The sequence below is a fragment of the Trachurus trachurus genome (genome assembly GCF_905171665.1).
Source record: "Trachurus trachurus genome assembly, chromosome: 13".
NCBI classification, from domain to species: Eukaryota; Metazoa; Chordata; class Actinopteri; order Carangiformes; family Carangidae; genus Trachurus; species Trachurus trachurus.
This window is the reverse complement of record NC_139892.1, coordinates 33,963,810-33,982,424: the sequence shown is the minus strand read 5'-3', so window position 1 is coordinate 33,982,424 and position 18,615 is coordinate 33,963,810. Positions and strand designations below refer to the sequence as shown.

Genomic DNA, 18,615 nt, shown 5'->3' with positions numbered 1-18,615 from the left:
AAACACCACAACAGCTGTAATTAACGTCGCTGTTGTAGCACACGCTGTAGATATAAAGCAGGTTCATTTAAACCCAACGTGTTTTCAGTGAGGACTTAGCTTAGCAGGCTAACTGTGCTAACTCTCCTACCGCCTGCCTGCCTGCAGCTCTCAGCTCTCCTTCCGGCTGCTCGTCGTTAATGAACACGTATCACACCGCGGTCAGTCAGTCAACGCTAAATGAAACATAAAATACGGCGTCAGACACGGAGAAGTAGCTTTGAAATGGAAAATCCCGCTCCTCACCTTTAAATTGCTGCGAAGCTCCAACAGCTGAAACATGCACCGCTCACTAGACTCTACCCGTCGATCCGGAGAGCATCGATGGAGCGCCGGCCGCTAAGTCGAGCACAGAGAAATCGATGGGCTGCCAGTTATGGGCTCAATTAGCCTATATTTTTATGAATGAGGCCAAACTACTTCAGTAACGTTAATATTATTCTACTGCGGCAACCATTTAAAAAAAGTAGCTTCACTAGTGAGCAAACAGAATTAAATTGCCACTATTGCATGACTGATGTGGGCTTTTTGAGGATTGTCAAATGTAAACATTGGATGGTAGGCCTACTGGCTGTTTTTTTTTTTTTTTTTTTACCCTGAGGCCACTTTTGCCATTCTTTAATAAACATAGAGACACAAATAGCCTAAATCAATGAAGCAGCAACACCACTTATTCACTTGATATTTTTAAGTGTCATTGTTTTTTAAATCCTATTTGGTTTTTAATTTCATTCAGGTGAAAATATTCACGATTAACAGGTTTTATTTATTCACATGGACCTATTATAGTCTCATATTTCGATTACATCTGACAATAACCACAGACACACACCACAACTTGCCAGATATCATCTGCACGAGGTCATCTTCTTCTCAGATATTACGATTTTAAACCAACATATAGCTACACACAGAGAGCTGGAAGGGCAGACAAAGCATCCCAACAATTTTCAACAAAGTAGAAGAATTAATTAATTAGAAATTCACATAACATAAGGCCAGTATGCTATTAACAGGACTGGAGGTGAAACGGCCACTGTTAGCTACACTGACAACGTTTTACGAGTGGTTGAATCAATATCATGCATAAGCATGGCTGATAAGAAACAATTTAATGTGGTTTCCACTGCAAATAGATAGGCTACAAGAGGCTGCTTATCACAGCGATTAGGAATTCACCCTGCTTTCAGATCTACAGCAGAAATAATTGTAATTAATGCCTATGGGTTCAAGCTGAAACATCGTTAATATTTAATCAGGGGAATTGTCGGGGCTCTGTGTGGAATTAGGTCTTTATATAGATTATCAATAAACACGCTTAATTTTGCATCAGATTCATCCCGACGTTTTCAAAATCCCGCTGTATCCTGTTACTTGTCCGCCTATGTTGCCTCTTCTTCCCACTTAATTGCTCTCTCTCTCTCTCTCTCTCTCTACCTCTCCATCCCTCTCTATCCCTCTCTCCGCTGCGTTCACTTCACCTTCACCGCCAGTGGAACAATTGTTTATTTATTTTTTTCTCTTTTTCAGCAGATATAGGCAAGTCATTTCGGCGGGAAAGAGTCAGTTGAAGAAAAAAAAAAAACGTTAATTAGTGCGCCCAATGGCAAAACGCATCGCGAGAGGCACTGTAATTAAACGTTTAGCTGCTATTTAACATCCTAATGGCTTAAAAAGTCCTATGAGGATTAATATTAAGCGATATAGTCTCGCTAATGATGACAATTTAAAACACATAATTGCTGATTAGAAACATAAACCAACGCTGCACAGTAGAAACATTGAATAATTTGTCTCACAGGGTCTTAAAACTTTCATATCAGACTTATATCTATTCATTAAAGCCTAATGTTTTGCACGTGAAGCAATAGCCTAATAATAATAGGTGTAAAAATGTAAAATTATAAAAGAGAGATTATAATATTATTAATAATAATAGCATAATAATAATTATTATTATTATTTTGTTTTATTTATTATTAGGCTATGGTGGAATATTAAATTAGGCCTCAACCCGCTGCAGTTCTGTTACTATCTCCACTCATTATTTTAATGCAGGCCTATTTCATGGTGAGATTCCGTTTCAAATCAAAAGCGACAACTTGCAGCCCCACGCCGAAAACTTCTGGATAAATGCACCAGGCCCGAAGCCAACCGTGTGCAATGCATGCAGCAGTTGGGGGGGTTCAAGCCAAATATGTTCACTGGTCTGGAGCTCGCTCTCTAAAAGCTCCCGGTGTCAATCGTTGCCTCGCTCCTCTCTGCATCCCAGCTGGTCCGCTTTTACCTCTCCTCTCCCCGTGTCATCGCTGTGTCTTATCCCCCCCTCCTCTTCCTCCTCCTCCTCCTCCACCACCACCACCCCAGATCACAGAGATAGAGTGAGGAAGGACTCCTCGTCCATGTGCTTCCCTCTCTCTTGTCATTTTCAGATTTTTTTAAGCCACACCCCTGCAGAGAGAGAGAGAGAGAGAGAGAGAGAGAGAGAGAGAGAGAGAGAGAGATCTATGACCATCTCCCGGGTGTTTAAAAAACTAACTCAGGACAATAGCAGCGAATGAGCGCTTAATTAAATTAATTAGTCCTTCTTGTCAATCTCGGATTAATGGCCAATAGCGACGGTGCTGCTTAATGTTTTTTTTTTTTTTTTTTTTTTTTACTCCTCTTCTCTCTCGCTCCCATATCAGTGAAGGGGAAGGGGGGGCTCATCCCGGCATCCTGAGGGGAGGTAATTTGCACGGATCAAGGGGGCAAGGCGCCGCAAAGTATAAATACTGTGACTTCAATAGAGGATCACCAGCAGGTTCCCAACTCCGCTATAGCAAAGGAGGAGGAATTGGCTGAGAAGATATATCGTTATATATTTTTTACCTTCTTCTCCCAGAGTTGGCAGCATCATCACCCCCTCGTATCATTTTCAAGGGGTCGACTTTAAAACGAGCCACACCATTGATGTCTTAAGCTGTCGCGGAGCAAAAGGAGTGTGAGGGAGAGAGAGTGTGTGTGGTGTGGTGTGGTGTGTGTGTGTGTGGTGATTTTTTTTTCTTTTTTTTTGCGTTTCGTTTTTTTTTTTTTTTTTAAGAGGAGAGAAAACAGTGATGGAAGAGCTCACCGCTTTCGTGTCTAAGTCTTTCGATCAGAAAGTGAAGGAGAAGAAGGAAGTGATAACCTACCGGGAGGTGTTGGAGACTGGGGCGACGCGCGCAGGGAGCAGGGAGTCTTTATCCGGGGAGCCCGGGAGCAGAGAGGAGGCGGCCGCAGCAGTCACCCGAAACGTTGCGCTCTCGCCGGGCAGGGAAACGGACATGCTCGGCCCGGAAAGAATCAGGGACGCCGGGAGCCCCAAACTCATTGACGGTAGGAGACTGCATGCTTGTAAGCTTACACAGTCTTCTTTTTATTTTCACCAACGCGGATGTTGTTAGAGGACTTACTGTAAGGAGGACTTAAAGCATGAGGAGGGATAAAGTCGAGAGAAAATACAGTAATCCCCCAAAACACATAGCCTAGGTCCTCCTCGCGCTTTTAGACTTAAAAACATCTGTATTTAGAGTCTCTCGATTGTGATCCAAGCAAGACGCTGCGGATTTTCTTTTCTTTTTCTATCAGCACACTTGTGTCACTGAGTGTGGGTGTAAGTTACAGGATGATCGCGCTTTCTAAAAGGGGGAAACATTAGAAACTGGCTGCTGCTTTCTGCAACTATCATTTAGCCTGTTTTTTTATCATGTTATAGTGGCTCAAACTCAGCCTAGTGCACAGTGAAAAACGCTCTCTTTACACAACTGTTTACCAGACATTAGTGCTCAGGATATTCTCCATTTCAGTCAGAGGCTTGCAGCTTGTAGTAATGACTTGCTGTGGTGCATTTTTAAAAGTTTCAATTCATAGATTCAGTGTATCCCAAAACAAAAAGGCCTATAGCCACAGAACTACAGTGGCTATGGTAAACAACAGGGCCTCCTGTGGCAAACTATTACACAGTCTTTTTACTGGATGATTGGACTTCGGATCAATGTCTTGCATTTTTTATCTCACAAGTTTATAAAGTAAGCTATAGGTGCTCTGTTTCACTGGCACTTGGTTTCAAAAACCACTGAAGCTGACTCGACATCACGTTGATCAGAAGCCTTTATTTAGGCTATTTCTTTATTGTCTATAGTTTATCACTATCCATTATGATATGATATGATAATCATTATAGGTTGGTCGTCAGGATTTTTATAATAGCAACTATTCAGCGAGATGGAGGTGTTTTGTACACCTGACACGCAGATCACTGCGCATTCAGAGGTGGAAACCAGTGTCCTTTCATTTTCACCCGGTGTGCACAGATGTGTTTTCATCTGTGAAACCACATCAGCTGTGATAGTAGACGGCGTGAAAATAAATCTGATGATATCTTATTACAAATATTAAATTGTACTAGTAAAGATGGAAATTGTAGTTCCATAATTCATTTTAAAGAATAGGCTTAACGGTACATATAAATATAAATACATATAATAATGAAGAAAACAAAAAACAAAAATAAAAACAAAGATTGATGCCAGTATAAAATGATTCCATCCTTTAGACAGTAAATGCTTCTTGACCAGACTTGTTTTCGTGTTTAATATTTCCAAATAAACCTATTCCAACTCATTTTTTAAAAAGACATTTGGAGAAAAGCGCAGCAGCTGTCCATGTGTTCCGTGCAGCATGTTCACTGTCTTGTTATTGAAACCATGGACAAAATGTGACAACGCACAAGACAAGATATCTCAGAGTTGGGTGGCTTGTAAAAAAAAAAAAAAAAAAAAGACATCTGTTCGTCATGGGCAGCGTGGTTAAAAGCGGAGCTGCGACAAGCATGTATCAGACATCCAACAGTGGGCACCGCGTTGCATATTTATAAGCAGTTAATAATTAAAGAGCTTTATGTAGCTCTACAAAACATCCGAGGTCTGATAGCTCTGTGATATTTGAGGGCTGGAAGGGCATGTCTCTTTCTCTCCATCTATTTTCCTTCCTTTTATTATTCTTCTTTCTTTCTTTCCTTAGCATCATTAAATGACTACGATCAAGGCTTTAACTCACAATGTGTAGGTTGAGTTTAAAAAAAAATCCTCGCTCCTTTGTGTTGGAACTATTTAATAGTCAGAGTCGCTGAATGTTTTTTTTTTCAGTTATTTTATCCCCTATATATTGAAGCAGAGTTTCCACACTTAGTTTGGTTTATTTTAAATAAAAAATCCTATGTCTTTAGCTGCACCAAACCGATGTAAGCCTTGTGCTCTGCTGTGACAACCAATTACATTTTTCAGAATAAAAGCATAGAAGAAATTTTCACAACTGTGTTCGATGACGACCACATACAGGCTGGAGGTCACAGCAGTCCAGCAGCATGACACTGATGTCTATATCCCCCTCTGTCTCTCTCTCTCTCCTCTCACAGGCACCACGGACGTGAAGGAAAGGAAAGAGGACTCCAAACCTATAGAGGACGAGGCACAGACTAAAATCAAACAGAGGAGAAGTCGGACTAACTTCACGTTAGAGCAGCTCAACGAGCTGGAGCGGCTCTTCGATGAGACGCACTACCCGGACGCCTTCATGCGGGAGGAGCTAAGCCAGCGACTAGGACTGTCGGAGGCCCGAGTGCAGGTAGGGACAGCCATACTCCACTGGACGTGTAAAAATGTTCCATACAAAAAAATAAAAAAAAGAAATAATAATAATAATATAATTATAATTATTATTATTATAATAATGGGAATTGTGCAGAACTTTTTCAAAGACAGTGACGCCATTTTAATCAACGCTACAAAACAACAACAACCACACATCCTGACACACAATCAAAAATTGATTATCATTAATATCATCATCAACAACATTATTATTATCATCACCATGGCAGTGGGAGTCTCTTTCCTGTTTCCTGAACCAAATTCTTGAATTAAAAAATTACAGCCTTCTAAATACCTTATAATACTGCCTATCGTTTTGGTTATAATGATGGTGATAAGAGGAAGAAAATAATAACAAATGTTACCAGTGATAAACGTGCACACACACACACACTTGCACTATAGAGTACAGACCTGAGTGTGTGAGACGGGTCAGAGGAAGCTCGTGTGTGTTTTCAAGTTTCAATAAGTTGTTACCAGGTTTTTAAGAAGGTAAAAACGATCGGTTTACAACTCCCCATCACAATATTACTGTCAGATTATTATTATTTCCCCTCCCTCAGCACGTTTCCCCCCTTTTTATTCTCAGTAATCATCCCAATAAGGCCTTTTGCTTGTGTCACGAGAGTCGTTGTGTCGAGTTATTGTCCAAATCCACCGAAACAAATAAGCCTACAAATATTTGCCTTCAGTTTCATGGGTGCATGTCTCCACCGAGGCCCTGTGTCTTTTTTGTCAGAGCTGCTGCTGCTGTCGTTTTTCATGGGGACACACCATCTGCGCAGAAACCCAGTAAGGCTTCAGCAGCCAGTCAGAGGGGGTGGGAGAGAGAGGGGGGAGAGGGGAGCACTGAGGAGGGTGGTGGGGGCTCAGACATGTCTTGTGTAACGGGATCAGGGAAGGAGGTTGATGTGTGTGTGAGTGTGAGTGTGTGTGTGGGTGGGGGTGGGGGGGCAGTGAACATATAGACAACTCTTCTCATCTGATTTATCAAAAACCTTATAATATCTTAGTCCAGACTCTCTGTGTGTTTTTTTTTTTATATCCCATATGCCCCGGCTCAGGGGAGGACTGGGCATTTGTCTCCATAGCTACTGAATATGGCGGTCAGTCCGAGGGAGAGAGAGAGAGAGAAAAAGACGAAAATCATAAAAACGAGTTTGAAAGATCCCCATCCCAAACTTACCCCCCCAAACAAAAGTTAAAGCCAGCTTTTTTTTTGCAGGGCTCTCCCCGCCTGAACTGGAATCTCACCAATAAGGCGTATTGTGTCCCGAACAAGGAGCACAGCTCAGGGATTTGCATAAATTATGTATTATTTTCTACCCAAATCAAGAACAGCACTCCCTCTGCCTCTTTTCTCTCTGTTACAATATCTTTTTTTTTTTTTTTTTTTTTTTTTTTTTACCAGTTGCATACAGAGACCACACATTTATTTTGATTTATTTTTTATTCTTTTTTATCTTCTAAATTCTGTATCAATCAATATCAACATTCAGTTTTTTTGGGGGGGGGGTTGTTTTTTTGTTAGTTTTTTTGCTACTTTATTATCATGGCTATAAATTCTACCTGAAGCGTGCACAAAAGCACTTCCGATTGACATCCACTGTGGTCAATAAATGAAGCCAGCTGACAGCCAGATCAATATGATATTTCAATCATGCTTTCAGGAGCTTGTATATGGACCTATAATGTAAGGAGGGAGGAGGGAGATTGCAGATTGACATGTTGTATTGTGGACTAATTTAGCCCGAGCTTTGTGTTGTGTGTGTGTCTATGTGTGTGTGTGTGTGTGTGTGTGTGTGTGTGTGTGTGTGTGTGTGTGTGTGTGTGTGGGGAGAGATTCAAAGCAGATTATCATCGTAATAAATCGTTTAATCTGTGTTCCAAGGCTTCTTCTCTGAAATTGCTTGTCGATTTCAACAGAAGGAAAAAGAGAAGTGAGCTGTTCTTTGAAGCGCCTTTTTCTCTTCTATCTCTTCTTCTTTTTTGTGCAAGTGCGTGTTATTATATGGCGGTGATTAGACAAAACTGCGAGGCATTTTTTAAGCGTTTCTCTGACATGGATTTTCTGCAGATAAGGGTAATTAATTTCAGCGGTCATTTAATGAGAGGGAGATGCTCTCAGATCGCCTTGCTCTGATGTCAAAAAAAAAAAAAAAACCTAGCTGCTATTGCTTGCTATTCGATATCTGAGGGTCCATTCAACCCATCGGGGACGCGAATCTATAGAAAGATGAAACCAACGCTGACAAGGTTATTTATTATCGTCCCTGCACATTTCCAACACGACTGCTTCTTCTCCTCTTAAATAATATTTAATTTCAGTAAATGCACTACTACGACTTTCCTTTTTTTCCCCTCTTCCTTTTGCTCAGCTCCACGCGCTGCACTCTTCCCTGGTTGTAGACTAAATGCAATAATTAAAATCTGGGGTTAAGCAGTGTCATTAATATTTCAGTGCTCCTCGGGGATATTGTTTTTCTGCGGTTGTTGTCACTTTGAGCGGAATTACACATGGCCTCACAAGCAGCTGCCAATCAGTGGGTCTCTAATTAATTTCTGTCCCTGCAGGTTTGGTTCCAGAATAGAAGAGCCAAATGCAGAAAGCAGGAAAACCAGCTACATAAAGGTAAGCTTCTTTTTCCTTTTCTTTTCAAACCCTGCATTGCTCCTTATTCTATTCTATTACAATCTATCTTACATGCTCAAAATGCGTGTAACATCCTTCATCTTTATCCACGTGCTCCTGCTCGGCTGGTGGTTTCATTCCCAGTTAATTATGCCATCAAAAAAAAAAAAAAAAAAAGCAGCCAGCTTCTTTAGTGAGCGTTTATGTTGGACATTATTAAAGTTTACTCCGCCAGTCAGCCCCATGCATGCTCTGCTCGTTATTCAGTCTTTGTGGTTTGGAATATGCTCCTCACAATGAGGCTATCATCTGTGTGTGTGTGTGTTTTTTGCAGGAGTCCTGATTGGAGCAGCGAATCAGTTTGAAGCTTGTCGTGTAGCGCCATATGTCAACGTGGGGGCTTTGCGGATGCCATTCCAACAGGCAAGTTTACTTTGAAGCGTCTAGTCGTAGAGAGAGAGAGAGAAAAAAAGAGCAGACCCCACCATCCCCGGACTGCTGTCTTGGCACAGGCTCTGCCCAAGTGCTATGCAAAGACTCCAGTTCCAATGAAGGGGGTAACTAGACTCTTATTACCACACTGACAAGAACACTGAGCCAGTTCCCTCTGTTGTTTTAAGGATCATTTGTAGGGGGGATAAGTCTGTGGCCTAAACAAGGCGAGGACATCCTCAATGTTTTTTTAATCACTATCTGCAAATGAGAGTTAAGGTCTGTTGTGTCTAATGCAGAGGTGTGATTTTGATTTTTTTTTGGTATAGCTACTAAGCTGTGCATCTGTAGGTGGGGCCCAGTGTGGTTCTGGACAGCATAGGAACATTATTTGCATATTTGTTGCCACTTTTTTTTTTTTTTTTTTTACACTGGCCTGAGATGGGTTTATTATCTTTGTTTACATCTCGTAGGCAAAGGCCCAATTTTTCCCCTAAAGGTGCTGAAAGTTTGAAATGAGATTAGATGTCATGTTATTGGTGTATTTTCACATAAAAGCTCAAATTTGACCTTTGATTCAGAGGCGCTGCAGCCAGCACACAGAGCTTAGTGGTGGCCTCTGTAACCACTGGGTCATCCTCTCCATCCTTACCCGAGCTGAACCACAATACAGGCTATACTGCAGTCACACTAGTTCAATGTCCCATCATCACACAACCCACTGCAAAGTTAACGCATGTTCTCCCCCCTCCCCCCCTTCTCTCCTCCCCCCTCTATCCGTGCGTCCCGTCCCGTAGGATAGTCATTGCAACGTGCCGCCCTTCTCCTTTCAGGTGCAGGCGCAACTGCAGCTGGACAGCGCCGTGGCCCACGCGCAGCACCACCTGCACTCTCACCTGGCGGCGCACGCGCCCTACATGATGTTCCCCGCGCCGCCCTTCGGGTTGCCCCTGGCGACGCTCGCGGCCGAGTCAGCCTCCGCGGCCTCCGTCGTGGCCGCCGCCGCCGCCGCCAAGAACACCAGCAAGAACTCGAGCATCGCCGACCTGAGACTCAAGGCCAAAAAGCACACGGCCGCGCTGGGACTGTGACGCCAGGGAGACGCGCGGACGCGAGGTGCGCGCATCCTACCCGGCGCGTCCTCGCGACCCACAGACACTGAACAAAGTGAAGAAATTCAAGGACAGAGTGAGAGAAAAACTCATCCATGGACTTTATTTATGTTTCCTCTTTCCAATGAAGGACGACGAGTAAAACTATAAAAATAAAAAATAGGCTATTTATGAGATAAAGAAAAAAAGACATTGACCTGATAGCCTTCACACACGAGATTCTTCTTTTTTTGGACGTTAACAAAAAAAAAAAAAAGGCAAAAAGGACAGCCAGGCCACGCGGGGTCCTTCACTGAGGATGGCGACTGGACACCCCGAGGAAGAGGAGGAGGTGGAGGAGGGAGGAGGAGGAAGCAGCTGGGACGGTCGATACTTTGCCAAACACGGCGAACCCACCATTCTGCAGTTGTTTTGTTCTGATTTAATATTATATTATTATTGTTCTGATTCATTTTGAACCTATATAGAGGCTGGCCTCGGTATATTTCAAAAAAACACTTTCTCTGTGAAAGGACAGAGCGGGGATTCTTTGACTAAAATAAGACACAACCACACACAGCATAGCTGCAATATTCGAGGTGTTTCTCCCTCTTCTGTTTCCTGTCCAAATTCCAAAACGCCTCAGCTGTGTTTGCATGAGTTTGGCTCCACGGATGACGTGATCTGAGCCATCTCTCTCTCTCTCTATCTCCCTCACCTTCCCCTCTCTCATTCTCTCCCCTCTCTTCCTCTTTCCTCCCCCTCTCTGAGGTGAGGCAACTCTCACTTGAATGTTTGGCCTATATTTGACCTTGTTTGGACCTCCTCTGGTAAAGGTGAAACTATAATGGCGACACACCAGAAATGTGAGATTATAATATATGTGTAGGCTACAAGCTGAACTCGTTGTCAGGATCTATACAAGATCTAGTGTCCATTATTTACAAGGTGGTGATTTGCCCCCCACCCCAACCCCCCTTCTAAAGGAGAGCGTCTATGTCACGAGCACCGTCTTTAACCACAAGTTACCCAACAAACGAACAAACCACAGTAAACACGAGGACTATGAGAACCGGTACGGGCACGTGTAAAATATGTTTATACACAAGAAAACATGCATTATTTTTATTATTTAGTGGCTTTATGAATGCCTTGTGGGGAAATTGTTCATTTTTTGTATTTTACTTTATTTCCGTGTATTAAAAAAATCACGTGCTTTCTGTATGTAATTTTGATGTTTTTATAACAGTGAAAGTGAACTTGCCTGAGGCACGGGTTTCTAAAAAAAAAAAGAAGAAAAAAGAAGAAAGATATTCATGAAATTGTTTTACTTTTTTCCATCACATGTGAAACGTGAATCCACCGAAACAAAATGTTTTTCGTTCCTATAATAAATTAACTAAAGTTTCTTTAATGAGTTGACATTATTTTTACTCTTATTTAAATTGGCATTATTATTATTATTATTATTATTATTATTATTATTATTATTATTATTATTATTATTATTATTATTATTATTGTCAATGTTTCTGGCGGTAAAGCTTTGAGGGCAACAGATTTTTAATAATTCATGCCTGTAGCTATAGGTCTTTTGATAACGTCACAGTTGTGACAGGCCCGTTTAGTCAGGAACATGGCTGTCTGTTGCTGCTCCCAAGCCAAACCGATGCATTATTCATGGTTTGGTTATGGAGCTTTTTGGAGTGGAGGACTGGTAATTTCCAGTACACGCTAGAATAACAGCCAGATAAAGGACACAATAGGGGAGAATCGGGCCAGTTCAGTGACTCAACGGTGAAGTTTTGCTGTATTAAAACACTTGAAATACATTTATTTTTTTATTTTTTCATGGGTGACAGGCTCATTCAGATTTAAAACGACTGATAATTATATAGCTAATGCAAAACATACATACATTTTTAACCGCAGCAATGCCCAGTGATTGTTTGTCCATATCAGTTTGCAGATTATAGATAATACTTTAATTCAATCGAGAATGCATTTAACAAATTCCTTAACTTGCGCTTTAACACCAGCATCATTTCAGATATTCTAAGTAACTGTGATTTTTCTTGTTCTTCTAATGTAACAGTTTAACATCTTGACATTATCTTAAGTAATATAGATTAATTCCAGCTGTGAATCTACTCACCCCTCCTCTTGGCCCTCTGCCCATATCGGGGTGTAAATGTTCTGTTTATGTGTTACGGCCTGAACTTGGGTATTTATGCATGAAAATATACAGGCAGTTGACAATGCACTTAAACAAGGCCAAGGTCGCTGTGGGGGAAAAAAAACAAAACAATTTATTTATTAACGCCCGCCTCACTTGACTTACAAATCTGCCTGATTCATTTCCTGACATCTTAACCGCCTCTTATTGAACATTTAATAAACACCTGACACGGGAGCCTGTAATTATAGGAATCCAGATCGCATTACCCTTCCGATATCTCCACACAAAACACAATGTCTTTAGCTATTAATTAATACTGATCTCACTGAGTCTGCACTAGTTTGTGTATCCCGCCGTTTGGGGCAGGATTTAGACGCCAAAACTATTGAATTATTGATTGTGCGCCTCGCCAGTAATGGAGGAGACGGAACTGGGAAACTGCTGAGTCGGGAGCGCGCATTGCTGCCCTGCGATGGAACAGAAACACCGAGGGTCGGGGGGGCGCGCACATGCCCCTGTGACTGTCAGAACTAAGGCTGTGTGTGTGTGTGTGTGTGTGTGTGTGTGTGTGTGTGTGTGTGTGTGTGTGTGTGTGTGTGTGTGTGTGTGTGTGTGTGTAACCAGCAGTGTTTTTTACTAGTGACCATGAGGTGAGGTGAGGTTCATCGGAGTAGTTATGTCACATTAATTACATTGTTCAGACATGATTTAGTACATATTCAGTTATTTCATGAAGAAAAAGTTGGGCCTGAGGCGTCTCATTTAGTCTCCATGACAAATCCTCCATTGGAATAATAAGAAAACTGATTTAATACATAATAGTAATATGAGATTAAAAATGCCATAAACTAGGCCTACAAGTGTCAAAAATACTCATTATTCAGTACACCACAAGGACATTCCTGTATGGTTTAATGAAAACAAGAGCAAATTTGTGAAGGGATAATTAATTTCCAGTAATATTTAGAATCACCTGAAGGACTTGTCAGACTAAATGAAGTCAGTGCACACTCGTACACTCATCCTCCCTGCTCTCCTTCACCGCTCCAGTCCGGGTCCAGAGTCTGGGTTCCTGTGTGAACACAGAGAGAGTCACGGTCCGGCCGGCAGCTATCGGCGTGTCCTGAGGTGTGTGGTGCTGCTGGAGTGGAGAGGGTCTCTGCTCTGAGGGGGCCCAGGAGACAATGAGACGGGGACACACAAGTGTTCTCTTGATTAGACATGGAGACGACCAGCGCTCTCACCCTCCTCTCAACACACTCTTTAAGACACATACACACACACACACATACACACACGCCCACGCAGCCAGCCGGGAGCCAGCCACGCAGCCAGGCTCTCTCTCCCTCTCTCCCCTGGCTTCTTCTCACTGTCTTTCTCCCCCCTCGTTCATTCCTTCCCTGCTTTTTCCTTCTAGGTCTCTCACCGCTTCGTCAACTTGTGCACACTCTCACTTTTCCTCTGTCTCTCTGTCTCTCTCTCTCTCTCTTTCTTGCAGTGGATAATGGTACATTGAGTTGTAGGAGTCAAGAGTGGGCCAATTGCATTTGACTTTATCAACTGAATGAAAACAGCACCGGACAATGTAGAAATCCAAATGCATGGGAGAAAACATACACACCTACACACACACATATACACACACACACATCATCATCAAAGCCTGGTGAGTCACAACAGCACTCCACACCATGGAATCCTTCATATCAACTGGTGCTGTCTTGTTGCTATATTTACCCCACTACAACCCCTGAGACAAATACACTACTCTCTCATTTCCCGCACTTGGCCCTTTATCAAATTAGGGCACGTTAAACAATCTCACAGAGCAGTTTTTACTGACAGCAGAGGCTTTTTTTTTTCCTTTTGCATGTGAATGGCTGTGGCTAAATGTGATTGTATATCCCATTTGTAGCCATGAATGCTTGTGCGTGTATGAATTTATGTGAGAAAGTATGTGAGAGAGCTCCCTTTCTCTTCTATTCTCTCTAAGGGCTCGCCTTTGTTACATGTTAGGAGTGCTCAAAGAGCAGGACGCACACAGCACTGCACCAAAGACAACAACCATCAGGAGCAGCGGCAGATAAAAGACCAACTTCAAAGACATCAAATGGAGCGAAAGTGAAAAAGAAACCTGCTGAAAAACTCCCTCCAGTAGCACTCAGGCCAGCAATTAGGACGCCATATCGCTGCCTGTTATCACATGCATGCACCATATAGGCCTGGGTGGCTAACTGCAGCACTCGGTGTGGGTTGCAAGTCAGCAGAGAATTACATGCGTTCATAGAGCTCGACTGTAACAGTGTATTTAATTTCACTGTAGGATGAAAAGTGGGTGTTCGCGCAGATTTGACCCCTGCTATGACCAGGCAGGCTTAACCGTGGTGATTACAGACAGAGAAAAACAAAAGTCTATATCTCCAGCTCCCTTCTATTCAGCAGCTAAGTAGAACAAAACAAAACAGAGGTCAGAACAAAACAAGAAGTCTAATTGTTTCACTGTTTCCTGTTTAGGTGCCCCAGGGCAATCTACACATTTTTATGTACTGGCTGCATTTTATTTGTTATTAATTCGTTTCCAGTTGCAGCTGGTTTGCAGATTAGGGAGATAACATAATGTATAACTCCCTGTCCTGGGAAGAAGACATAACAAGGGTGTATGTGTTGAGACCTGTGGGCATTAGAAGCTAAGAGGGGATTTTATTGTTTCCATTGGAGAAAAAAAAGGTGATATTTGGTGTATTGTAGATGCACTGGGGAGCGAGATTGTGTGCCTTTTTTTTGTGTGTGTGCAGGCTTATGTGTGCATTGTGGTCTCACAGAGAAAGAGTGTGAGAACAAAATGAAATGCTAAGCCAGGAAGAGACGGAGAGAAGGGGAGCGACGAGGGGCTCACACAGTAAATGTTGTACATTTGGCCCATGCCGCTCTGTATTTACAAGCTGGTAAGATCCAATCATCTGTGTGTGAGTATAATCGAGTACTTGCTTTTCAATCATCAGATGTTTGTACACAGAGTCTTAAATTCCAAAAAGCCTGGTGGAAACACAGGCCTAACTCATCTCATATTGATTGTGTTCACGCTGTCTGAAGTTTACAAAATGTCATTTTTAAATGTCATGAAATGACAAAAAAGCCGACAAATCACCCAATATTTGTATCAGGATGCTCAAGTGTCTTTTTATTGTGGGCAAATCCGGGGAGGTCCAGGATCATTCATTCTGGGGCTAAATGCTTTTTTCAACATTCTGTCTAAGGAACCATTTATGACCATTTATATATCTGTCAACCGCATTCAAATGCTCTCTGAACTTGTGACAGGCGTGTGTGGTCAAGGCAAAGTTTAGATGTGATGGAAAATAGCCCCTGGTTTTCACTGCGAGCATCAATCACCTGTGTACTGTAAATGTTATACTCAGAAAGCTGTTAGTTGTTTTCACATAGCCATAAATCTCACCATGCGCACTACAAAAATCAATACATCTTACTGATGTTAGAAAACATACAAATCTGTGATGGATATGCTAGCTGCAATTCACTTATGGTTTTTCATTCAGTAGTTGCATACAAACACATCATAACTTTACGAGGGACACGTTAGGATTGCCTCATAATGTGACCTAAGGAATCTGTAAACATTAACAATATTATATTAGTTTTGTATGAAATTGGCCTGAACTACTGGCACATGCGGCATCAGGCAAAGTTTATTATGGGGAGCTTCCAAACAAGTTGAAAACTTCATGATGTCAAGTTGATGATTTACATTTCTATGAAATTCAAGATTTGGGCTCTTCAACTCATTCAATGTAAATTATTTTGCAGCACCCATCTGTTCAACTTTAAAGTTGAAATACACAACCACTAAGATCACTGTATTCATTAAGATCAGACAACTGGAATCTGTATTTTCCTCAATCATCGTGTTTATACTGTTTATACCTAGTATTATACCTAGTAAAAAGAAAACAGCTGTAAAAAAATAAATAAAAAATAATGCGACCATGACCATGTATTTGCAAAGTGTTGCATGTCATCCTCCACAACTCTCCCCTCATTTCCTGTGTTTCCTTAGTTAAAGAACATTACACACCCCTAATCCTACAACCCCTGCCCATTTGTGGCAGAAATGGTAAAATTTACCAAGTATTGTAGTATTATTAGTACGAATAAGGTACTAATAGTGCATGAAAATAGCTTTTGTGGGTGTTATTCTAATTATTGGATTATTATTAATACTAATCCATTTATGTTAAAGTAGCTGAATGTAGTTGTTCATCTTTATGAATTGATTTAAACTATTTCTGTTTAGTAGCTTTATCTATAACTGTTTCCCATGTTATGTGAAATTCTATTGTATTCAGTGGACTTGCATCCCACATGTCAGCTGTAGCTATAGGATACCATAAATGTTTAAGACTAAAATATAATGCTACATTAGCCACAACATCATTTGAGTCCAGCTTTGTTGACACCCTCCTCTTTCTCATTTGCCATATTTACCACCTGCTTCTCAGCTATATTTAAGCTAAAGGCAAAAATGCCATCAAAATGCCATTAAATGTCCGTTTAACCTCCATGTAATAAACTATTGTATGTTTTTTTTTCCTACAGTGGACATGACATGGTAGCAGTCTTTATTACATAGGACTTGCTAAAGCTAAAACATTATTCATGAAAACTAAAGTTTACCTATCCCGAGTCCTCTGCTGTATATTAATAAGTCTTTGGGGCAGTGGAATATGGGAGCAAGAGGTCAAGTGCTTTAGATGTAATAGAATTTTAAAGCAGGAGAGTGTCTGTCATCCAGGGCATCTTATTCAGATGTTTTCATTGATCCTGCCACTTGTGTCCCCTCATTGATACAGCAGTATTGACAGCTGTATTGCTATGGTAATTTACTCCTTAGGTGAGTGCATGTACGTCGCCCGTCCCTGGGCTGGGAGATAAATACACACAAGCACCACATGCAATCGCCACGCACACATGTACACACGTCGCATAATGGGCTAATAAGCAGGAGCATGAAAGGTAATGCATAATGGTGCGGGCCCATGTCAAGTTCAACTGGGAGCGGTGGGGTTGAGTGGGCCGTGTGAGTCACTGGTGGGAAGAATGCATCTTGTTTTAATGCAGGCTAATGAAAATTGATGTCACAAGCTGAGAGAAGGGCAGACAAAATGCGAAGAGCTGACTGCGCTGCATTATGAGGCCAAGGAGGCATCGGAGGAGGCAGGACCCCATAGTGGTGCGACGTTCTATTGGATTACAGTGTTGGCTCAACAATCTGCCAACGTCTAATTAAATAGGCCTGCATTAGCTTCCTGCACGGCGGGGGGTGTGAGAGACGGACACTATCTCATTCTGAAATGGGATGTAAAAATAGATCTCGCAAGTTAGCCCACACTCACGCTACCTCCCTCCTGAGATATAACTACTTCTCAGTGTGTGACCGTCTCTCTCTCTCTGTCTCTCCGAGTTATGCACACTCTTTATTTTTCAGCCTCTTTATATCATCCCTCTTGATACAAACTAAACAAAGAAAATGACTGTTAGAATTTGTCAGCACAATTTAAGGCATGTTTATTTAGCGGTTTCTTAAATGTGTATAGAACGAAGACTGTGGAAGAGTCAATTTTTTTGAAAAGTTTAACACCGAAAAACCCTGGACTGCAGTGAATGAGATGAACAAAAACAAAAAAAAATCCCTCCCTTTTTGTTTTGCAATGGAAATAAATTCAAGGAAGTGACACATGTATTGAGAATGAATATCGCATGCATCCTAAAATAGCTGACACTTGCTGCGGCAGATAACTGGCTGTGTTATGGAGAGGAAGGAAGTGAGCTGATTGAAAACAACTATATCTCTCAACTGGCAGTGATAATTCAAAAAAACAGATTTAACATTGTGACGTGAATCCTTTTTTTTTTTTTAAATTGTTCAGCTGACTGACTGAGTGACATTGGATTTGGACCTCGCTGGACTGAAGAGCTTGGAATGTGAAGGGTCTAAGAGGGAAAGTCGTAGAGAAAGTAGAGTTAGGAGGACAATGGCAGTGATAGGAGAAGAACAGATAGGGAGAGAGGAGTATGTTGGAGAAGCTAGACGGAGGTGCCAAAGACATGAGTGTGCCAAAGAGGAAGCACTTTGTTGAACTAAAGCATGTTTGAGAGACTGCCTCTTATCTTAATGATGACAGGGACCCTTTTAAAGGGTCACATGTAACACACTGTGATCTGGAAGTGCTCTTGTAGGACCACCTTAGAGAAACTGAAGAGAGAGACTGGTTTAAGTCTAATCCTTGCCTGCAAATCTGGTTTAATGTACAAAACATTGCACCTAAAATATAAAGTAGATTCAGGCCTGCAAAGGATCACGACAACAACCGCTGTGAGTCATGACTCAGTAAAAGTCTGCAGTCTGGTTTTCTTTTCTGGAAGTGAGTTTTCAACATTGCAACCACCATGGAAAATTCCTCCTTATACATTAAGTCGAGTTGTTTTTGATGTTTAAGACTATGAGAGAGTTGTTGATTTAAATCTAATGCTCTTTTCAAGCACTAGATTGTA

At 41.6% G+C, this 18,615-nt stretch overlaps 2 protein-coding genes across 4 annotated transcripts in view; one reads left to right on the top strand and one right to left on the bottom strand.

Moving 5' to 3' along the window:
• Nucleotides 1-345, bottom strand: part of rsrc1 (arginine/serine-rich coiled-coil 1) — a 133,500-nt gene extending 133,155 nt beyond the window's left edge. The window contains exon 1 of one of the 3 annotated variants that reach the window (XM_083985478.1): nt 286-345. The gene's annotated coding sequence lies outside the window, so the exon portion shown is untranslated. The remainder of the gene's footprint in view (nt 1-285) is intronic. The other 2 variants (XM_083985480.1, XM_083985479.1) reach the window with 2 other exon arrangements.
• A 2,792-nt stretch (nt 346-3,137) lies between these two features.
• shox2 (shox homeobox 2) lies at nt 3,138-9,866 on the top strand (the record flags this gene model as incomplete). Its single annotated transcript, XM_083984686.1, has 5 exons — nt 3,138-3,396; nt 5,477-5,685; nt 8,286-8,343; nt 8,678-8,766; nt 9,573-9,866. The coding sequence occupies 5 exons, from the start codon at nt 3,138-3,140 to the stop codon at nt 9,864-9,866; spliced, it is 909 nt and encodes a 302-aa protein (XP_083840812.1).
• Between the last annotated feature and the right edge of the window lie 8,749 nt (nt 9,867-18,615).